This window comes from Anas acuta, chromosome 17 (assembly GCF_963932015.1).
Source record: "Anas acuta chromosome 17, bAnaAcu1.1, whole genome shotgun sequence".
Classification (NCBI taxonomy): domain Eukaryota; kingdom Metazoa; phylum Chordata; class Aves; order Anseriformes; family Anatidae; genus Anas; species Anas acuta.
The window spans coordinates 8,032,256-8,054,912 of NC_088995.1; the positions used below are offsets into that span (position 1 = coordinate 8,032,256).

The 22,657-nt window shown below is 43.2% G+C and overlaps 1 protein-coding gene across 4 annotated transcripts; it reads right to left on the bottom strand.

Annotated features, from left to right (window-relative positions):
• Nucleotides 1-878: 878 nt before the first annotated feature.
• Nucleotides 879-19,595, bottom strand: PATZ1 (POZ/BTB and AT hook containing zinc finger 1). Of its 4 annotated transcripts, none has more exons than XM_068654466.1 (6): nt 17,622-19,591; nt 15,173-15,236; nt 11,758-11,829; nt 8,574-8,745; nt 4,035-4,172; nt 879-2,693 (listed from the first exon to the last, which is right to left on the bottom strand). In XM_068654466.1, exons 1-6 carry the CDS (start codon nt 18,908-18,910, stop codon nt 2,278-2,280), a joined length of 2,151 nt encoding a protein of 716 aa, XP_068510567.1. In that variant the 5' UTR covers nt 18,911-19,591; the 3' UTR covers nt 879-2,277. The 4 variants fall into 4 exon arrangements, with proteins under 4 accessions (XP_068510567.1, XP_068510565.1, XP_068510568.1 ...); XM_068654464.1 differs by having other exon boundaries at nt 879-2,696; nt 17,622-19,589; XM_068654467.1 differs by lacking the exon at nt 11,758-11,829 and having other exon boundaries at nt 879-2,696; nt 17,622-19,587.
• Nucleotides 19,596-22,657: the final 3,062 nt, after the last annotated feature.

A 22,657-nucleotide genomic window follows, 5' to 3' on the forward strand; every position in this document is an offset into this window, starting at 1 on the left:
TTCCCAGGATTCTGGGAGAAGATGAATGGAGAAGAATGTGTCTTTCAGTCTCCCAACCTAAACTAATAGCAAAATGTCAAGTCCACGGCGGCAACATGCTTTCAATTTAGAAAGTGCTAGTACTGTGAAGAGAAAACCATTGATTATTCACCCTCCACTTAAAATATTCAAGAGGAGGCATTAAAATATAGCTTCTTACATGAGAGAAGCTGGTGCTTCTAAATCAGTAGAGCTTAGAATGACATTCCAAAAACTATATACTTACAAAATATTCTATGTTTTCAATGCAAAATTAACAGAGGAATGTATCCCACAACATCTATTTCAGTTATAGATTAGCTGCAGGGTTTGGATTAGGAGCGCCTGTACAACACAGAGTGCCATAGCAGCAGTTTGTGGCTACGTTCACATTTAATGCAGGCATACCTCTTACAGAGGATGTAGGTCCTGGTCTGCGGTGGTCAGTCCTGTCATTGCATTAATGATGGGGAACGAATGCTATTGTTTCACAGAATACGAGAATGGTGTGGGACTTGGGCTCTTCAGAGTGGCCTTTCTAGAAATATTCAGTACCTACATAGCAGTTTGGTTTACCAAATCACTTCTTTAACCTTTTTTCATTAACCCTCACAACAACTATTTGGTGATGTAGAGAAAACTCTGCACAGATAGGAAATCAAGGAATAAATTCAATGAACTGTCCTACACGACTTTGAACATCAATAGCAGAACCATAATTTTAACTCAGAGTATTCCTAACTCCTAACCCTGTGTTGAGCTAATCAAACATTTATACCTGGATTTGGTACATAAAGACCTTGAAAAACTACATGGGAGGAGAGGGAAGGCCAAGAAAGGACACTATTTCTGCACAAGTGTTTGTTTTTTTTTCAGATTAAATGGAACCTCAAACAGCCTAGAAGCGCTGCTTCTTTGCCTTTTGTTATCAATTATTTTTCAGAAATCTACTGTTCACAGTTCCCATCTCTTATAGCAGAAACCCTTCTTGGAAAAGAAATGAGTAAGACTGGCTTTTGCAAACCTGACTAAAGGCAGATCAGGAAAGCACGACTGTAGCCAAAAAGCCCAGGTCACTGAGAGTACAGTACAATGGAGAGAGGGATTAATATCGTATTTACTGGTTCTCATTTGCTCACCTTTTAGACAGGTGGCTAAATTGCTCAAAAACCAGACAAAACGAGGGGATGCAAAGTAACATACTAACTTCTTTAATAGAGTCCAATCCAATTAAACCAAAATCACTCTGTGAACCCCTGGGTTTATTCACACTAAACAAGTCAGTGGTACATAGTGTTAACCCGATAGCTGATCATGTTTATACCCTAGGTCCCCAGAAGAAAAATGAGCACCAGTCAACCAGACTGCAATGGTATTTTTTCCTTTTTTTTTTTTTCCCATAAAACTATTTCTTTCATAGACTTAAAACAATCAACTAGCCAAGTTATTAATCATGGTACATCTAAAAGAAATTAATACTAACCCTAATGTGACTGCTGCTTTAAGAGTGCTCTGTGATCGCCTTAGACCGGCTTTTTAGTAGCAATTCACTACAACAGGTCCTAAAATAATAATAATAGAGAATTAAAAACCTGACAACAAGTTCAATGGTTAAAAATAACAAAACCTGTTCTGAATGGTGATTTTTCTCAGCAGTTCAGTTCTGCTGAAGCACTCACAGCCTCACAAATGGCAGAAGGGGTTCAAATTCTCTCACCTTCTTCACATTTTTGTTTGTTTGTTTTTAAAAGGACAACTGCATTGTAACCATGGGGCATTTTTCTTAATGTTATATTCAGTCAATAAGGGGTCTGTTTTTAAAATTTACTGTGTTTTTCTGGGGTGGGTTAGGGAAGATGGGGAATAGAGAGGGAACAAAGTATAGCTCCGTGTAGCTGTAGCTCCCCGTGTGCCTTGGTCACTAGGACTGTCTCTAATTTTCAGATCAGTGCTGGCAACTTCTTTTTTATTCTAGAAAATCATGACAAAACACCCACTGCAGCCTCTAAAGCTCCATTTGGTGTTTTAAATCATGTCTCCTATCCAAGGTCACAGTCTTCTGTAATATATCAGCTAAGAAGCATTTTTACCCTCTCCCCAGAGAAGGTTTAAAGGTGGGGTAGAGCATGAGACAAAGAGGGAAGCTAAAATGAATAAAAAATTCTCAGCTATAGAACCAAATTTCATTATTTCCTCTTTCATTCACAGCATCTTATCATTATAGCCAGACTGCTGCTTTGCTTTAAGGTCAAACTGATCTCATTTTCCCTCTGGCCCCATTGGTTGCTGGTCGACCTCTGGATCCACTAGGGATGACGCAAATGCTGACTGGACGATCTGAAAGCCAAATGACTCCAGAAGAGACATGTTCTGTTGGGGTGAAAAGGGGGATCCCAGAGCAGGACCAAGGTCCCCCAGTGGGCCACCGAGGGCCCTGACGTGAACTTTCTGTATGTGTTTGTTCAGATAAGACTTTGATCTGAAAAAGCTGCCACATTCAGGGCACGGGTACTTCTTCTCTCCCTCCGTCTCCATTTTGTTTTTGCTGACTGCCATGTCACATGAGAAGGACCCGTTGGTGCTCTGTTTCTCAGGAGTCTTGAGGTCACTGGTGTCAGAGAGGTCTCCATATGAATCAGAACTCTCAATCGGGTCCGAATGTGAACATTTCTGTCCTTCTATGGAAAAAAGAAAAGAGAGAAGTTTTCAGAACCGTATCTCCCAAAGTACATGCATTCAGACAGATGTTACTGTTTACCACCCAATTCAATAACGCCTGTCATGTTAGAATGATACACACTTAGCACTGCAACCCCATGTATTCTGAATCCCATGAGCACGTCCTCTTTACAAACTACAGAGCTGCTATCAGAGCAAGATCCAGGTTTTTATCATGGATTTGTTGTGATAGCGAACGCATCCATAACGTGTCTCTGGTTTTTGAATCCCCAAAGGTGTCTCACAAAGTTTATACCTCAGGCACTACAAATACATGGACCCGATTATGAGTTTTAACTGTAGAAATCACTCCCCACATTTCTGAAATACAGTAGATACTGTAAGCCTAGAAACCTAACAAAGTACAATAAACCACAGGAAGATGTGAAAAAAAATGGACATATTTTACTCATTCACTCAGCACAGCAGTAGAGAGCTACTGCAGTTTCAGAGGTGCAATTCCATTTAATCCTGGAGAACTCATTTTTAAATGCTAAGTGCAACACTCTTAGAAGTGATCTTTATAATCTAAAATTATTTCATGTTTAAACACTGTAGTGTGAAACAGGAGTTTGAGACACTATTTTAAGCCATTTGGATACATATCCTGGCAAAGCCATTGGTATTTTTGGAGCATTCCCCATTCTTCTCTGGCACTATGCCAAGAAAGTTTGTCCACACTTTTTGCTCAGTGTATATGAATGAGCGTGGGAAACCCAGACATACTCCCTAAACAAGCCTCTGAATACAAATAAGCTGTATCTACTATTAACTCTAAAAGACCAAAGAACCACTTGGCACAACCCAAAAGACAGATTTGCTCTGGACTCGGCATTATGAACCAAACAGGATATGCATGAAATCAACACAGCACTGAGCTGGAGTAAATCTCTTGTTAAATCAGCACACCACCCAGAACCAAAGGGCTTCTGTAGTAACTCTATAAGGACTTCCAACAGGAAAAAAAAAATGAAGCTTTTCACTGATACAGACTTTCTTTAACCCATAATACTACCTGTTCCTAGGTCAAGATGAAAGAGCATGGCTTTTCCCATCTCTAAAATTTAAGAAGCTGCCAAACATTCAAGTCCTCTCACCTGCCTATGTCATTCCCCCAGATTTGTTAAATCAGCTGTTCAAGGGCAAACATTACACACACTGATTTCACTGCATCTCCCTCAGCTTATTTCCAGTATTTTCCTTGTCCTTCCTCCCTTCCCTTTCTCACACCCAGCCCAACAACCTACAACACAAAGTTCTGCACAGAGCAGCAAGGTGCAGAGCAGGGAGTCTCTTGCCTTTGATGCCATAGGTCCTGACGCAGTGGAACGCTGCTCCCCCATTCGGGATGGATTCCTGGTGCCTGGAGACCTGGGGAAGGGGAACACCGTGGTGGGTTTTAACATGGACCTTTAAGTAGGAGGCAGAGGAGAAACCTAAACAAGATAAAAGGAGATGAGATCCTGCCACCAGCAAAGACACACATCTGCCTTCCCTGTTCTTTATATCTTTCTCTTGTTCATATTCCCTATTACAAGTTTGCCATTAAATAATAATTTCTGAAAAAATTTTTCCCCCATTCAGCTCGTCCCCAGTTTTAAATAACATACTTAAACTCGTATTTTGTCTGCAGTTAGCAAAAAAGTATTTCAAAATCAAATTTCAGTACTTCTATTAGCGCTGATCTGTAAGCCCAAACCATGGAAATTAAAAACATATATTATATATATATATATATATATATATATATATATATATTTTTACATTTGTACATGTACTTATTTATTTATTAACTCTCACAAATAAGGACTTTTCATTTAATGTAACATTTTTAAAATAAGATTTTAATAACCTTTGCAGTTAATAATAGAAACATTTGGATCATATATGAGGCACACGGAAGACAGTTTTAAAGACTTTCAACAACCATTTTTTAAAATGAAATTTTGACAGAATATTATCACACTTTCATGTTGGAAACATCTTGCTTTAAGAACAGAAAGCACAACACATGTTTCACAGTCACAGATACAGTTCCTGTTCTGGATAGAGAAAACCTGAGACTTATTAAACCAACACAGCATTTGCAGTACAAGCCCTTGAAACAGCACTTTCAGGTCAATGCTTCACTTCAAAAATGAACAGATATGCTGTAATCTGTTCATCTATACTGCAATCCTACTTTTATGGTGATATAATTGCATTTACACTCAGTGAAATAAAATAATGTATTAGGAAGAATGCAAAACCAATGCTGGCACACTTGGGTGGATTTTCTGACAGCAGCTGTTAGTTTCAGGTGCTGAATTTAATAATGAATGTGGCTTTACACTAGAATTCCTTTTGGCTAACCAAAAAAATAACCCTCTGCACAGACTTAGCTCAGAAGCCAGGACCAAAGACTATCCAGGGGTTATTAATAATTATATATACGGGACCTGCAGAGCAAGACCAAACTCCTCAGCAATTTGCTTATGGGGACAAAGGGTAGGTTGCTGAGAATGAACAGAGATGGTTGCTGTGGATCCCTGAATTGAAGACAGAAGTACAGAGAAGTAGATACAGCAAGAAAAGCACAAGCAAAGAAACCAAGAACATACTACTCTCAAATACAAGGGAGCAGAACTATTGAGGCCAAGTCATCCAGGGAATTAACATAAGACTATTCCCCTCTGAAAAAAGACAAGACCTACCCTCACACACAAAATGCTGTACTGAATGTCTCTGGGCTGCAGGAGAATATATTCCCAAACTACCAAAAGAGAACTACCAAAATCCACTACAGATATGGAAAGAACTGGTGTTTGTCCAGTAAAGAAAAGATGGAACAACAATGCTTCCAGTTACAAGGTACATACTTCCCTTGCTTCCTACATGTGTCTAAAACCCAAATGCATGCTGAGATGAGCCTCCTTCTAACACGTTTTAGCAACACATTAGAATCCTACTGCCAACGATTAAAAAAAGAACTGCATAAAGTTATTCAGTGTTTTTCTGTACAACTGACACAGGAAATCTAGAGTTGTAATCTCTGGTATACAATATTTTTTCTGAACTCTGCAATTCTATTTGTAGAATACATTGTTTTGTATAATGAAAGCTGCCTGCAAAGTGTGTTAGCCTCCCTTCACACACTTGGCAGATGAACACTTGAGTCATCAACTTCCATCAAGCAGTACGAATGCCAACTGCTTCATAGGAAACTGTTTGAAATGAGATTTTTTTGATTTTATCCTTTTTTTTTTTTTTTCCCTAAAGCATTCAGCACTGGCTTTTTTTTTTTTTTCAGTAGGCCTTAATTATGAATAGCTGTCCTAGGTAGATGGGGGGGGAGGGAGAGGGCAATTCACAGTCAATAATCCTTTGCTTTTTAAAATCTCTTTAAAAACAAAATCGGGCTAATGCAGAGGATAAAGCGTCAGTATTTTTCAATGTAATGTATTCATTGCTTTACCCATATCTATCTCACAGCTCTGCAGAGCAGATTTCTTCATTCCAGTGAAAACATTAAAAACATGCATACAAAGGAAATGATCTGCTTTTGATAGACAGGATCTCTCCCTTGATGTCTCAGTTAACATCTACAAGGAGACAGACTACAGAAATAGCTGCAGAATACTCGTTTTTCAAAAATTCTGGTTTGGATTTAGCCAGAACATCTGGAGAACGCTTCCGCTTTTAATCAACTCTGTATCCACCATGAAAAAGACAAGAACTTATTTTACTGTAAAAAAATGCATCCTACTTGTGACTGGAATATTCACTCATCTCTCCTAACTCATTAGATTTCTGTGAAACAAACAATGCACATTTTTGGTTTCATATTCAATGCACCAGCACATCAGCAAGGGAAAGAATAAATCAAAAATCCCATTGCACGAGCACTGTAGCCATGGCACGATCACAGCTGGGAGGACAGCACATGGCTTCTGGCTGCACCAATGCCTATGAAACAGAGGTTTCTAACTCATACATTTTCCACTGTGTTTCATGTCTCCAGCCTCTGCAATCTAAGAGATATCTCTTTCAAATAACGAACACTATCATTTGATTCTAGAACATTTTGGATTAAAAATCCCAGTGTCATGGATCATAAATCTGTAATCAAAATTCACGGCAACGAGTTCATAACACCATTATTTTGACAACGCCGGTCTGTAACTTCCCTTTCCTATGAATTTTAAAAGTAGGTAAATATTTAACAACTATTCAATAGTTCAGTCATGGCTTGTAAGTGCTGATGTACACTGAAATTCACAGCAACACATACGAAATACACAAACTGTAAGAATAAAGCTTACAGTTTGCTATACAACAGGTTTCCTAGCCTTCTACACCAAAGTGCCCATTTTATTTAAATTTCCACTGTATATTTAAACTTGTAAGATATTAAAAATTCTTTTAATCATTTCATTGTTTGAATGCCAGATCTGTCTTTGTCATGTTGGCTAAATTTTGAAAGAGCTGTAGTGACATCCAGTGGTAGTTAAGTTGAAACTCAAGCTTATGAGCCCTGGAAAGGTGACAATTTCTCACATCCCATATGAGTTTTTCTTTAGCACCATGTTCAAATGAAAGAGAGCAGGATAGCACCTGGATCTTGAATACTGTCCTCCATGTTGTTACCACAGAAAGGATCAGGATAAGCCTAAGGGGTGTTTCAGAAGATAGGCCTTTGCCTGAAGAGGAGGCCAAGCTTCATTTCAAACCATCTGCCCGGAGCTTCAGAATCTGAAAGTTTTCAACCCGGATGACATTTGCACTCAAACTGATAGTATCATTTTCAGGACCTAACATGGTTCAAATACTGGAAACACCTCTCTCACAATTTAATGTCTCTCATCACTCATCACCTTCTAGTCATCTAAAAGCTCCTAAAATCCTCACATCATTAAATACAGAAGAGCTTTATTCTCTCAAAAGATATCACCTCTCTTAAATTATAGAAGTGAACACACATTAACAAAAAGCAACTCATCAGAAAAAAAAAGATCACAAAACACAGCAGCAACCTGATCAAACACTTACTAGGTACGTGCACGGGTGTGAGCCAGCAATATACTTTGAAGTTAATTATTAATCATTCAAAATAAAACAAAACAGACATGGGTAAGTCAAAATGATTTATTCTCCTTTCTGAAATTTGCCCAGCTTGCCTTACATCCCACATAAACTGTATCTACAACTCTCTCTCTCCAATTGGATGGTACCACAAACAGATGGAACATCTTCAAACCTGTATTTACACAAACAGAAGTAAAGCACACTTCTAGTGCTCTTTACCAGACGTGTTTTGGAAACGTACATTAATACAAACCAATTTCTTGGGTGAAGAGAGAGAAGCAGCTTCATTCTACTACTGCACCAGGAGGTTAAGCAAGACTGATAATATAACATAGATCTTTTATGTACAGTATGTAATTTTCAACTTCATGTTTATTTCAGAGATTCTTCTTCCAGACTGAATGCAGGAACTCAGTTCCAACCAGGTATAGGAAAATACAGGCATGATGAACAGTGGCAAGGCAACATATCATGGTTATTTAATAGGCATCTGGCTATTTAGCAAATAAAATTCTCAAAATTGTCTAAAAATAATTTCCTTCAAATTTAAAGTTTTTTAAAGTTTTTTCAGGAGCTATTGGCCACATAAAATGGCAAGTCCTATAGTTCCATCAGTTTGAAGGTTAAGCATTCAATAAGGAAAACAGAGAATATATACACTTAAATGGTATAACCTCCTCCTGTTGCAGAGTCACAAAGCCTTACAGCTTCCCTCAAGCACTTTCCCATTCCACTGAAATAAATAAATAAATAAATAATAGTTTCCTCATTACCTCGATTACAGATAGTGCAGAAATTGCTTGGTCCTTCACTATGTTTCTTCAAATGATCTGCCATATATGCTGCCCGCAAGTACTTCCCACACACCTGGCATGGAACTTTGTCTTCATGACATGCTAGGTGTGAACGCAGTCGGTCACGAGTGGCAAAGGAAGCATTACAAGTCTGCAGGTACAACAAGAACCATGTGACTCATCAGTTCTGCTCAAAGCACTGATATTTGTCAAATTTGTATCGTTTAGAGTAAATACCTTAGACCCTGTGTATGCAAATGACACAATACACAAGCCATTTCCCCACAAATAAACAATTCAGATCACCAACATACTGCAGAAGGTGTGATGTTACTACTTAAAAGAATTAAGGAAGCAAGAAAATAGCTCTAACATACTACAGACAGTAAAACTTAAATCAAGATAGAATTCTAAGGCTGTAGCCCCTTCATTAAGGATGAAGATACTAACACTTTGAGTAATATTCAGTAAAAGAAACAGCACAAACCAATTACTCCAGTTACAGTGAAGTCTACCATTTCACTGAGCCATTACAATGACTTTAGACCACTCAAAATGTCCTCTCTGTCACCTTCCTAAATTTTACTCTTCGATCTGAGCAATCTGACTTCAGTACAGAGGATCAAACCCTTTGGGCTAAGCAGACATAAAAGGAAGCATCAGAGAATTGGCTGGGATGAGAGGACAAAGGACAATAAAAGCCATTCTGGTATCCACAGTAGCAGTAGAGACAAAAAGTGTGGGAGTGAAATGAGCAGATACCAAAATAACTGAATGACACTGTGATCTGTGACAACTTACCCCTGATCAAGTTATCATATTCCACTTACTAACATGAAACAAGCTTGATCTGGTGTACTACTTGCCCACTTCCCAGAGGCAATCCATATGACAGCTGAGGGAAGGCTCCCTCCCAGTTTTATAATCATAGCAGTCGGCAGGCACACGGGCTGTTTATATGGCCTGTTGTCTGTAGGTTCATGCCCAGCATGCCATGCCAATAAGCACACAGAGGGTCCACACGAATAATCCAATTCAAAAAAATCCAATAATCCACACAGAGGTCTTTTAATTAAAGAATTAATTATATAACTCTGCAGAGTCAGGTGCTTGGAGATCTTTCGCAAAGCACGCACACCTCTGACTCAAATCCCTGTCATTTATACACAGCAAACTTGTGAAAACTCTCCCTTGGGCTACTTTTGACTGGCTATTACAGCTCACCTAACTTATCTCTGCTGAGGTTGTGCATTACAGAGGAACAGCAAGGGGAACATCAAATCCTACATTAGCATACATTAGCATTTTGATGGGTGTGATTTTTAATGTTAATGACCCTTAATGAGCAAAAGGTTACTATAGGTCAGTCTGGAGCTGGTTTTCTCCTTCTTGTTTTTTACCTTTTATCCCTTATCTTCCTCGCTTCTGCTAGCTCAAGGCTACCTGTCTCTTACTTTCAGCAAAAGACTGCACAAGCTACAGGCTTCCCTATTTTCTTCAAAATTTTCTTACTCTTTCCCAGCTCTTGATCTAGTGTACTACTTGCCCACTTCCCAGAGACAATCCATATGACAGCTGAGGAAAGGCTCCCTCCCAATTTTATAATCATAGCAGTTGACAGGCACACAGGCTGTGTATATGGCCCACTACAATGGCCTGCCAGTTCTGAAAGGCTGGCTGTACCTCTAATGTGAATTAAAATAATAAACTACCAGTAATACACTGTGCGAGTTATTATACTCCAAAACCATTGCTTACAAATGGAAGAGCAAAAACAAAAGCAAGCATATGTTAGAATGATCTGACTAAGCGGGCAACAGTGACATTCCAGAGTGTACAGTGTTTGGTTTATATCACACCTCTGTATAAAATAATGCAGTTTTAAGATGTATAACCAGAGTCCCTTATGAGATAACATGAGAATATTACGTGATATGGGAACTGGATACATTCTGTCTTTTCAAGTATCAGTGTGTAATTAGACAAATCTTCACCAGAGAGAGACTTGTAGAAGTAACAACGCTACTAAAATTTCAAAGTGATAACTTTGGATAAATGGAATTGACAAATAAGAAAGAGGGTAATCCATGTAAGTTAATCAAGAGTTTAATCCAAAAAACATTGAAGGTAGCTGAAAAGCATGTACCAATTTCAACAGGCTTTAGACTGATTTGATCCTTTGAGATGCTTAAGTATGGTAAACTCCTGTGGAGCTGAGGCTACCCTGCAGCAAGCACAAGACTTAGCACCTCACACGATCAGGATTTAATATACTTAAGAAGGCAACAGGAAATTTATCTGGTTTTCCATGATACACAGAAATTTGACTCAGCTCACCAGACAAGGAATCATAAATCACAAGCAGTGAAGATCAAGAGGCAAATTCTTGAACATGAAAGATTTATCTTCGTTCAAACTCTCAGGACACAGCGCTGAGCAAAACAGGTGCAGCTTTCACTTACTTAAATGTTATTAGAGGTAAACGCTCAGTTAAGTCAGGATTCTAGCACTGACACTAATCAATCTGCTGGATATCAACTGAAGCTATATAACTAGACAATCAAGGATGACAGCCAAAAGATGCATCATCAGTTACCCTAGTAACACTGAGCCACGGTAAGCGTCCATACAACTGCATTGGGCGTGCATTAGTTTATAAAGCAGACCAGAGACAAACCACACAAACACAGGGATGCCAGAAGTAAAACCGTATCTGTCCCATATTGAACTGATCAAGTTGAAAGCTTAGGAAAAGGCAATATAATCATTTCTGTGTTGCTGCTGAGTTTTGCAAAGTTCACCTTTGGATAATCTATATAGCAAGTATCTGTGAAGAAGCTTAAAAAAATCAGTCCAGTGGAGAAAGCAAGAATCAGTTTATCTGAATCATAACAATGGGAGACAGGACTATGCTTAAGGAAAACCCCAAAGTTAATATCCAAATAGTTAATATTTATAAAAGGTATAGAGCAAAAACAACAACAAAAAAGTAAAAAGTTTTATTTTATAAAAGATGTGAAGTGCTAAGTGAGTACTAAGTATTTATCATTAATTGTTAATCATAGAAGAGAACTCCAGTGCTTTCCTATCAAACATTGCACAGGTATATAAATAGTTCAAAAAGAATATATATAAAGTTTAAAAAACATTGTTGAAGAAATACCTCTTGAAGTTTCAACTTTTCTATGGCTGTGGATGTCTCTGAGCTTATTCCATGGTGGCTGCCATTTTCCTGCTAATAGGCAGGAAGTAAGAGAAATTAGGACAGGAAGAAACTCATTCTGCATTGAAATCAATGGGAAAAGCACTGGACTTGGGATGCCAATTTCAGGTTTATTTAAATAAATAGATCTTTTTATTTATCATAAGTTATGCTTTAATTTATCCTACTTTGTTCTATTTTATTTATTTAAACTGCCAGAGGAACAACCTGGCTCTTCTCTCAGAGAAGGCGCAAACTTCTGTTTTCTCCCCTTTTTCTTTCCCATTCACAGACTTTCTGATCAGTTTCCTCCCAAACTGCAGCCTAGCTTTTATATCATTCATACTCAAAAGCCAACAATCCAGCCTCGCCCCTTCCCATGAGCCAGCAAACTGACCTACCCCCTTATGGCCAGAAAACTAACTTACCCCTTCTCCTTTATCCAGAACTCAACTGTCAGATTAAAAAAAAAATATACATATATATCAACAATGCAACAATCCATGGGAAATGTAGCCAGAGTGTCATTATCTGGACACCAAAGTGATTTCTTGGATCTGATTTCTCAGATGCCTTGGGTCTGTGGAGGCATTCACCATTCTGAATCTATTTTAACAGCAATGAAAAAGCTGGAATCTGGTCTGTGTCTGGCATCATGTGCTGCAGGTGCTGGAGGTTGGGAGAATTTTTCAAAGACCTGTGAATCCCAACCATTACATTAGGGAGATGAGCACAGGACTACATGCCGAGCTACACTACTGCAGTAACATTCAGCTTACAACTGCCTTGATTCTCATGGTTTCATTTTATTGTTCTGAAGTTGGGTTGACACCCTCCCTCTTTTGTTTTGGCAGTCCAAAATGTACATTGATGCCACATTGTTACCCCTACAAAACATTAGATATTCACCGGTATGTCAAGAAACATGAGGACTCAAGTAAACACTCTGGATTTTGTTTAGATCATAGCAGCACACTACTTCCAAGAATTCCACTAGAACAGAGGATTCCGGAAGGTTTTCTGTTTACCTAAAGAACACTCTTTTGCGATAAATATAAACAAAGTGTGACAATAACAGGAATTTTCGACAGGAACTCAACAGATTCAAAAAAGACGTTCAATGTTGCTTGGCCTACTCTCATGGGGGATAGTTTGCCAAATGAAATCAATGACAAACTGAATGGAAAGTGGCGAAGCAACATGTCAACATTAAGCTATTTTCCTTCCTAACAGCCAGATTCTGTGCCTAGATACACGTCATGGAACAGAAGTGTTATTGGTTATGAGATAAGCAGAAAGAGAACTTTATCAATTTATGCATCAGCTTTCAGATTTGAAACAAATTTTAAGTGATACCATCCCTTCCGTGGTTGTACCATGTGTATCAGATCTGTGCAAACTCAAGAAGACTTTCTTAATCTGACAGGATATCGTGAAGTATTTTTTTGCAAAGACTCATGACAGCTCTTTAAAAAAATGTCTACCCATTGTTTAAGATTAATAACAAATTAACTTTGCAAGGTTAAGCAGTCAAAAATCAGCAACAAACCAAGCCTGAAATGCCAACCTCATCTCTGCCCTCATGCTTGTACCCTATAGCCTATATCTTTTAACTGAAATGAGCACTGCCTGTAACATTATTGTACTTCAAAAAACAAACCCACAATGAAAAAGACTGTTCTTAGCAAATGCTATCACAAAATACATGTGTGCAAGGAGACAGAGTTGAGCTTGGCTGTACAATCTTAGCTTCTGTATTCCTTGACTTTCTAGCTCTTAGTGTATACCCTCTGATTCACATTTGCAGAGGTTATATTTAACACTCTTAATTCAATCAGAAAACTAAAAAAAATTATCAGGTATCAGTTGGCAAAGGACAATCCATTCTCATCAGTGCTATTCATAAATTTCACACGTTCAGTAACCTTGTTATGAACTGGCAAAAGACTGATGACTTTCCGGTTATGTGGGGACCTAACTATTCATTTTTGTATCTGCACACAAATAAATGCTTTATGGATAATTTTTTTCAGTCACCTTCTGTGTTATCTGTGTATCCACACAGATGCCTTGCTATCTCCAAATTGTGAGGTCTTTCTTGAGAGCAGAATTTCCCAATTTATATGAATCTACAGCCCAAAATCATCTTAAGAAGTTTAAATGAGTCTTAGGTTTTTGATAGGGCAATATGTAAAATCAACATGGAGGCTCTATGAACTGATTTTCAAAGGTGATGAACTCCCCAAAGATCTTGCTGTCAGATTAAGTCAGCAGAAACCTTTAGATAGCTCTCTCTATATGAAAATCTGTTCACTGGATTAATAAAATTGCAAAAACATTTCAAAACTTTCACAATTTTGAGAAAACGTAGCAAAGATGCGTCAAGAGATGGAAAATGAAAGCCGATCAGAAGGCAGCAGTCACATAGGATTGACTTGGTTTATAAAATGTGGTCAAACCTCTGCTGTCTTCAAAGAAAATGAAGTTATATTGCTCAAACTTTCTCAACATAAATAAATAGCTAAACCTTTCCTCAGAGAACAAGCATGGAGACTGTTCACTCAACATATGCTTTAGATGTTTGCCCAACAAATATGTGAAGACAGCGGGTGATAACGGAAGCAGGTTCTCAACTTAATTAACACTTCCAGGCACTTCTTAAACCTCTATACAAATTAATTACAAAATATCTTTCTGGATTTGTTCTTTCAAACCCCAACAAATAATTTATTAGCTGTAAAAAAACAAAAACAACAACAAAAAACTATATACAGCATTATGACATTACATCACAAATGGTATTGTGCTAATATTATCTGTACTCTCACTGGGATAAAAAGAAAAAAGCTTCCAATTTTGCTCAGTGCAATGTTCTGAAGGCTACATGATAAAAAGAGCATCTTAGAAATTGATGTTAATTCACCAATTTTATTTGAAATTATTCTTAAAAAAAAAAAAAAAAAAAAAAAAAAAGTCAGCATTGGAGCCTCCTGCTGGTAACAACCATGAATGTGGAAGAGGGTGTGGAAAAAAGGGGGCATCGCCTTATCGCCTTTGTCATCAGCTCGAAGCCCAGGGACAAAGTGGTTGGGTAAGAGATCCAGGGGGGAGACTGGGGCAGAGCAGCAGGAAGAACATCTGGGGATGGGGAGGGAGGCAGGAGGACCAAAGCAGCAGATTACAAGGGGCTGGGGGACAGGAGGACTGTAAAGCTACTGCTGTAGAACACCATTATTTACAAACATTTGTCCCAGCCTCACACATGTAGACCCACAAATTTGTATTGATACTTCATAATTCTCTGCATACTCATAAATCTAGTGCCTTAAAACAAAAAGATTACCCATACATCAGTCTAAACCCCTCCAGCTCCTACCTGACACTTGTGAGGTCTCTCTGAGGTATGCACCTGTTTGATGTGTCCATTCAAGTGGTCTGGCCTTAAAAGAAAATACACATACGCACACTTAAAACAAATACTAAAAATAAACTTACAATTTTAACCAAAAAAAGAGACAATCCCTGTGGCGGATCTATTCCAAATATAGCAACATTTAACTTTGCAAGAACCAGATCACCAATAACTGAGACTCTACCTTGATAAGTATTCTCTCCAACTTGCTACAAAAGCAGCATTTTCTCAAGAAAAAATTATGAATGAACAACCAAAGAAAACAGAAATGCAAGCTACAACGATTTTCAAACCTGCATGTCTTCTTCCAAAATCCTATTCAGACCTTGACAATCAGGGAAATTTGATTTACAATTGCTGAATATTTGAAAGTTGGTCCCTTTTGATTTATGTCCCAAACATGGATGTAAGAAGCCAACTTTAAACACCTTTGTGCAAAAAGACTGACTCTAACTCTGTTGCTGCGACACATTTTCTGTCAGCAAGACAAAAAAAAAAAAAAACTGTCCTAACTCACAACTTGGTGGGGAGACTGCATTAATACAAATAAGTGCTCTGGAGGTCCCAACTAGAAGGTGCAATGGAAGAGCAAATTATTACTGAAAAAGTCAGACCGTTCTTCACAATCAGTAAAGCCTAGTTTGAAGAGAAGACTGAATAGCTGCAGATTTTCCTGGTGGGAGTTTCTCCTAGGGGGAAGAAAGCTTTTCATTGTATGAGGCCCAAGCTGCTTGGAAACAAGTTCTCCACCCTCTCCTCCCCCAGCTTCCCAGCTGCGCCAATGAGAGGACGCGGGATGGAATTCACGCACGGCAGACAGAAAATTGACTGAACTTTGCAGGCAGGCTGTTAAACCTGATGCTGCAGCACGGGGGCTGGAGCTGTGCAACCGGAAAGCCTGGCTGGGGTCCTTCCAGGTGCCTCAAGCCTGGCAACCTCAGTGCCGCGCTACTGAATGGAGGAAAGGACACCAAAATCAGACTTTGCGCTTCCAGCTTTCCTTTGGCTGCTCCTGTACCTGAACACTTCTGCTTAGGAAAGATTCTCTACTTTGCCTACTTGGACTCTACAAAGATGTATCGACACTTTTGTTGTTCATTTTCATAACGCTATTCCTGCTTGGTCACATTAAATTACTGGGATAATTGAGAACTCGACACGTATCTTTCACCTCCTATTGTTAACAAAAATCTTTCATACAGCAACAGAAAATTTTAAACGTGACTATTGGCGGATGATCTCAGGTAGTACTAGAGTAAAAAGCAAACTTTCACTTTTAGCTAACATGCAATTTCATGTTTTATGACTTTCCACCACTAAATTTGCATTCCCGAAGACGGTGCATCCCCTAATTATTGCTGATTTTTTATTCATTTTTTAAAGAAAAATCTGCATTTTCTTTATTTCAGTAACAAAATGTTCCTCTACCCACAAGAGAACTAGCAGGAGCACAATTGCTACGTTTATACAGCTGGGACAATTCTAGCCCTAAAAGCCTTTTGATTCATTTTTCTGCCTCAATTCCTCCTCTCCTGTTGGAGCAAACCAACTGCTGCAGAAAATCGGCGGCTGCTACAAAAGGAACGCGGAGTGTAGGCATACCCCCTCCCCCCACTACTTCTAGCCTGAAAGCGAGCAGCAAACTTACAAAAAAAAGTTGCAAATGCATTATAACTTAGACTGTAAGATACCACTAACATAACTACGTGTACCAAACTACTTATATTAAATTAACTCCCACAAACAGCGACAACAAAAAATCAGCAACATTAAATGCACAGATCTTACGTATGTTGCAGGGCAGAAACAGGATCCCCTTCAGAAGGATGTAAACCCAAAGGACACAAAGATCATGTATTAAAAGATACTTGATGCTGCAGCCTTTGAAATCTCACCTCTTCCTTCACATTTGGGTGATAAAAAACATTACGAACTAAGAGAAATGAAGGGAAGTTAAGAAAAAGAAAATTTAAAATGGATACGAGAAAAATAATAAACTTGAGATGTATTAATATTTTGCACTTCAACAGCACCTTCAAACTACTTACAAATCAGTAGTCTCTAGCCACTTATGTGAGGTAGGTAATTATTTCAACACCCATTTCATCGTTTGAGGGAGAGACTAACTGATTTGCCCAAGGACACACATACTCCAAGTCTGGGACAAAGCTGGGAATGTTACCCAGAAGCCAACTGACTCCCAGTTCTACATCTTAATTACTTTTAAATCCTCTCAAGTGACTGTAGAACAGCCTCCCAGCGGAAATGATGAAAGTCTCATTTCTCAAGGCATTTTAAACTGGAGCAGTGAAACTATCCTAAACACAAACTGTTCTTGTTTCCCAAGGGATGGGAAAGGCAACTTCCTAGGTCTCTGTGTGTGTGTGTACGATCCTTATAAGTGCTCTCTTACCTGGAAAAGCCTTTTCCACAGCTCTGGCAGATGTAGGGCTTTCCCACTGAGCCATCGTGAGATCGCACATGATAGGACATCCTGTCTTTCCGCTTGAACCGTAACCCACACACTGGACAAGAGTAAGGCTTCTCACCAGAGTGCGACAGCTTGTGCCGATTCAGGTGGTACACGTCCCGAAAAATCTTGCCACAGATCTCACAGGCCACCTGTTTCCTCGTCCTGCTTCTCTTTCGGGGGGCATCGGGGTCATCCTGACCAGGGACACCATTTTCACCCAGTCTCGGGGGTGGGATGTCTATGTAGCCCAGCTGTAAGCTCGTCACCCCGTGTTGAGCCTCGTGCTGACGAAGACGGTTAGCATCCGTAAACACTTTCCCACAGAGGCCACAAGGCAGGATGCCAGCCTCTCGCAGCCCCCCAGGGGCACCAAACATCATGGAGTCCAAGAGGTTGGCTTTACGGGGACGCCCTCTGCCCCTCTTGGTACTCAAGGTGGGGACACTAGCAGCAACGTTCTGAAAGGGTGAGGCCAGCAGTGGTGGGGAAAGGGGCCCTGCCACCATGGGCAGGCGGTCCACACCCTGCAGAACGGGCAGGGAGGACTGAGAAGCGGTGAGAGCAGCCCGCGTGGCCTCATCTTCGGGCATGCCAGCGATGCCGTTGCCATTGGGGGCCAAGGTGGCACCATTGGTCATGTCAAGAGGGAAACCGAGGTCAGCAGCCCCCGGGCGGAACAGCATAATGTCGGGGCGTGCAGGGGGCACCAGGATCTGCACATTGGACTGCTTGATGACCTCCTGGCAGATGTCAATCACCGAGCGCATCAGCAGGAACTTGGCAGCCGTCATGAGCTCCGGGAAGCTCTCCAGCCGCACCACGATGCGCGACGTGTAGGCGAAGTCCAGGATGTCTCCAAACACCTTGGAGCTGATGGTGTGCATCTCCAGCTCCCGCCCGCCCCCGGGGGCACCGCCGGCCGCCTCCGCGGCACCACCGGCCGCCGCCGCCTCCGTCGTGCCCCCTTCTCCTCCGCCGCCGCCGCCGGCCGCTCCGTCGCCCAGCTGCGCGCTGAACACCGACTCGAAGTACTCGCTGCATGCGGCCAGCACCGCCCGGTGCGCCGGGAAGCTCTCGTCGCCCACGCGCAGGAGCACGTCGCAGAAGCGGCCGCCGTTCTTGCGCTGCTGGTTGAGGCTGTGCAGCATGTCGGCGCTGTGCCGGCTCACCTGGTACGTGTAGCAGCCCGACGAGGGGCCGCAAGCGGCGGCCTCGCTCACCCGCTCCATGGGGCTTGCGCCGCCCCGCTGGCGCCCGCAGGGGGCGCGCACTCTCAGGGCCGCCGGGCGGCGCGCTGCTCCTCCTCCTCCTCCTCCTTCTCCTCCTCCTCCTCCTCCTCCTCCTCCTGCTCCTCCCCGCCCCTGGCCGGGCCGGCGGCGGCGGTGCGCGCTGCGCTCCCTGCCCAGTGCGAGGGGATGGCGGGCGGAGGGAGAAGAGAGGGGGGGGGAAGAAAGGAGAGGGGGGGCGAGACAAAAGGCTCGGGCTGCGGAGGGGCGCGGGGCCGCCGCCGAGCGCTGCGAGCTCCGCCCGGGCCCGGCCGCCACGAGGCGCTGCGGCCGCCGCGGGAAGGGGCGTGCGCGGCGCGGCTGCAGCGAGCCGGGAGGGACGGGGCTCCGGCGGCTGCGGCTCCGGGCTGCCGGCTCCCGTCCGTCCCTGTGTGTTTGGAGCGGAGGAAAGATGGCAGCGGCTGCACTTCCTCTTGCACTTTCACCCCTGGGGGGAGGAGAAGGAGGGGGCGATACCACCCCCCCTACAAAAATCCAGCGGGGGCCCCCCGGCTGCTGCTCCCCCGCCGAGCGCCGCCGCCGCCGGCTCCGGCCCGGGCCCCGCCCGCCCCGCCGCACCCTCACCGCCGGCGCCGCAAACTTTCCGCTCTTCTTTTGCTCCAGAAGCCCCCCACCCTTTTCATAGAGACCCCCCCCCCCGCCCCTCCAGCCGCTCGGGCTCCCCCCTGCCCCCCCGCTTCCTGCCCCCCTCCCTCCCCGCATCCGCCAATGCTCGAGCAGCCCGAGCCAGCAGGCCGGCCCCCACCCCGCCCGCCCGCGGGGGCTGGGGGCTGCAGCCCCCCCGTTCCCCCAGCACCGCTCCTCCAATGCCGAGCCGGCAGCCGGGGGCCCCCCCTCGGTACAGGGGGGTGGGGGGGCTGCGCTCGCCCCCTCCCCCAAATATCCGGGCTGCAGCTCGCCCCCCCGGGCCCCCCTCCCGCCGGGGAGAGGAGGGGCTGGAGAGAAGGGGGGGGGGTTGCAGGCAGCCTCCCCCCCCCTCCCCAGGCGCGGAGCGGCCAATGCAAACCCTCCCGGAGCTGCAGAGGCGCCGAGCGGCCCCCACCTCCTCTCCCCGCCCGAGGAGAGCCGATCCCCGAGGGGCCGGGGGCTGCGGCCTCCCCCCGCCCTTTCATTGCATTCTTCACCCCCTCCCCAGCAACTCTCAGCCTGACCAAAAAAGCCAGGCGTTGCGCGTTTTTTGGGGGGTACCCCCTTTCCCTTCACTCCCTTCTCCCCCGGTGCAGCGATGCCCCCCGGCAGGAGCGGCTGGGAGCAGCGGTCCCCGCGGGCAGGGGGCTGCGGGAGGCGCAGCCTCGAGCGCTGCCTCCATGTTGGGGGAACGGCCTCCCCGCGGGGCCTCCGCTGCCCCGCCGTTCCCACGGCCGCGCTGCCAGCCTGCCCCGGGGAAACCGCCCCGAGAGGCAGGGCTGCGGGCTGCTGCCCGGGGCTGCCTGCACCGGCCCGGTGCTGAACCTCCCCTGGGTGCTCACGGGCTCGGTACGAAGAGCTCCTCTTCAAAGAGCAGCAGCAGCAGTCACGTTCGGCTAAATCTTGCTTTCTGTCTCAGAAAAATTGTTGCTTACTTTTGAAGAAATGTTTCCCCCCAAACACGCGCTCTTGCAAAACTAGGTTCTTTGCTTTGTTAAAGACAATGCGTTTTTAAAGCGTTCAGGGGCAGTTTTTTGCATTTGGAACATCAAGGCTGATTCAGAAGCCTTGGATGACCCATTCACAATCCAGTATTGTCACTTAAACTATTCAGTGGAAAATACTGAACTCAGCGCATGCAAGGGCATCTCAGACTGTGGAGCATTCCAAGAGCTCGAACCCAGCACTTGAATTAAACAGTGGTGGAACCGAGAAAGCATTCTGGGTACTGATGTGCAAATGAGCGCACCAAGCTTCCAACTTCCAAAACGCGATATTGCATTAACACTTAAGGCCACGCGCTGCCCTCAGCCTGTATGCTGGGTTTCTCTTGCTTCTGCTGGAAGCTGACTACACCGCAGGCAGAATACTGCCGGTAGCTTTTTATTACTGCATTACATATGCACGCGCCCTGATCTGAACGTGTATTTTGGGAAATCTGAGGTTGTTCGAGTGGTAGCGATGTTGATGAACACGCACTCTATTACATGTATAATGCAGTGCTCCCATCCTGTTAGTCTGTTAGTGTGCCACAAACCAAGAGTTGTACTTGCTGTGGTGAGGAAAAGGATTATATTTACACATACTAGGCAGGCTGCATGTGCGCACACTTGCAGCAGTTAAAGAATCTGGAATTTGCTTATCTTTCCTAGTGGCTTCAGTCAGTTGCGTGCCTTTCCCCCCAGCGGTTCATATTGCCTTATTAATTTGCTTTCTTTTAGTCCCCAGTCTCCTGACATGGTTCCTGCTTCCTATTTCAGTTCCCTCCTTGCCTGTTCTTTGTCTCCTCTCTAGGCAGGGGGAGGGGGTCCTGCCGCTCACACTGCACTTTCCTCAGAACTTTCTCCAGTTGCCAGGGAATGTTCTGGTTTCAGCTCCCAGCCCTCCTGTTTAAAAAGCACCGTCTGACACGCCCTGCCTGCTTCTTTAGGTAAATGCTACGTACTTCCCCCCCTAAGCACGCGTGTTTCTCGGCAAACCCATTCCCGCTCCATTCCCGCTCCCCCTTGGAATGCCGCATTAGCACGCCGGGAGCTCGTCCCCTGAGCACGCTGCTGGGCTCTCAGTAAAGATGACCCCCCGCACTTAGTGCTCCCACGGAGATCACAGGGTGACCGGCACAGCCTTTACCTTAGCTCCTTGTCCCCTCACACGGTAAGGGTGGATCTCTCTCTTCAGTTCTGCTCCTGTGGCATCGCTCTCCGCCACCTCCACTGCTTCAGCAATGCATTTAGAGGCCCACTTGAGCCAACTTCATCTGGTCCCCAGCTTATCTTGTCCCAGGACACGAGCCTGTTGATGCAGTCATTCAATTAGTGCTTGTTACAACATAGCCAGATTCCCTTTATTTACAAATAAGCATACAATTTGTGCAGAACTGTGACAAAATTTGGATCACCTGTATAAAGATATTTGGAGGATTACATTCCCTAAATGTAATGTGATGACCAAGTGTCATTTCCCCATACTTAGCTATGCAAGTGTACAGGTGTGACTTACTTTGGAATCATTCATCATCTGATCTAGCTAGTTAATGTCTCAAAGACCAAGGTCCAGATGGAAGACTTAAATGCATATAAAAATTTACATTTTCAGTATAAAGAATTCACTCCCCTTTTCGGATGATTCCTGAACTATTTGCTCTCACATCTTCTGCACTTGGACCTGTTGAACTTCTCCTGAATTCCAATCTCTTTCAAATAAAGGCATTTTCCTCAGCTACTTTATTCAGCTTCTCACTATTTCCTGTCTCACTTCAGCTCTTGGGAATTCCTGAGCTGTCCCTAAATGTTTTGCAGCTGTTTGGTCCCTGCTGAAGTACTTTGATTGGTATCTCAATAGTAGTAAAAACCCTCTTTTGCTCTGAACATGTGTGTGCCATTTGGGACTGTACACTGTACATTGCTCATTTCACAGCAGATCAATTGCTACTGGCCTTACTCAGAAGCGCAGACCTTAAAGTAATTTGGAACTGCAAATATAGGGAGCTACAGAAAGACTGTATCACAGTTGAATCTATTCGAATCTACTTGGGTATGCGTTAATTAGACTTTGAGACGTACT

Bases quoted from the DNA above. Each gene is read 5' to 3' on its own strand.
- PATZ1 (XM_068654464.1), bottom strand. From the start codon at position 18,910: ATGGAGCGGGTGAGCGAGGCCGCCGCTTGCGGCCCCTCGTCGGGCTGC. The intron at 11,830-15,172 runs GTAGGAGCTGGA...CCTGCCTATTAG, and splicing joins AGAGACCTCACAAGTGTCAG to CAGGAAAATGGCAGCCACCA. The intron at 4,173-8,573 runs GTAATGAGGAAA...TATCTTGTTTAG, and splicing joins CTGCACTATCTGTAATCGAG to GTTTCTCCTCTGCCTCCTAC.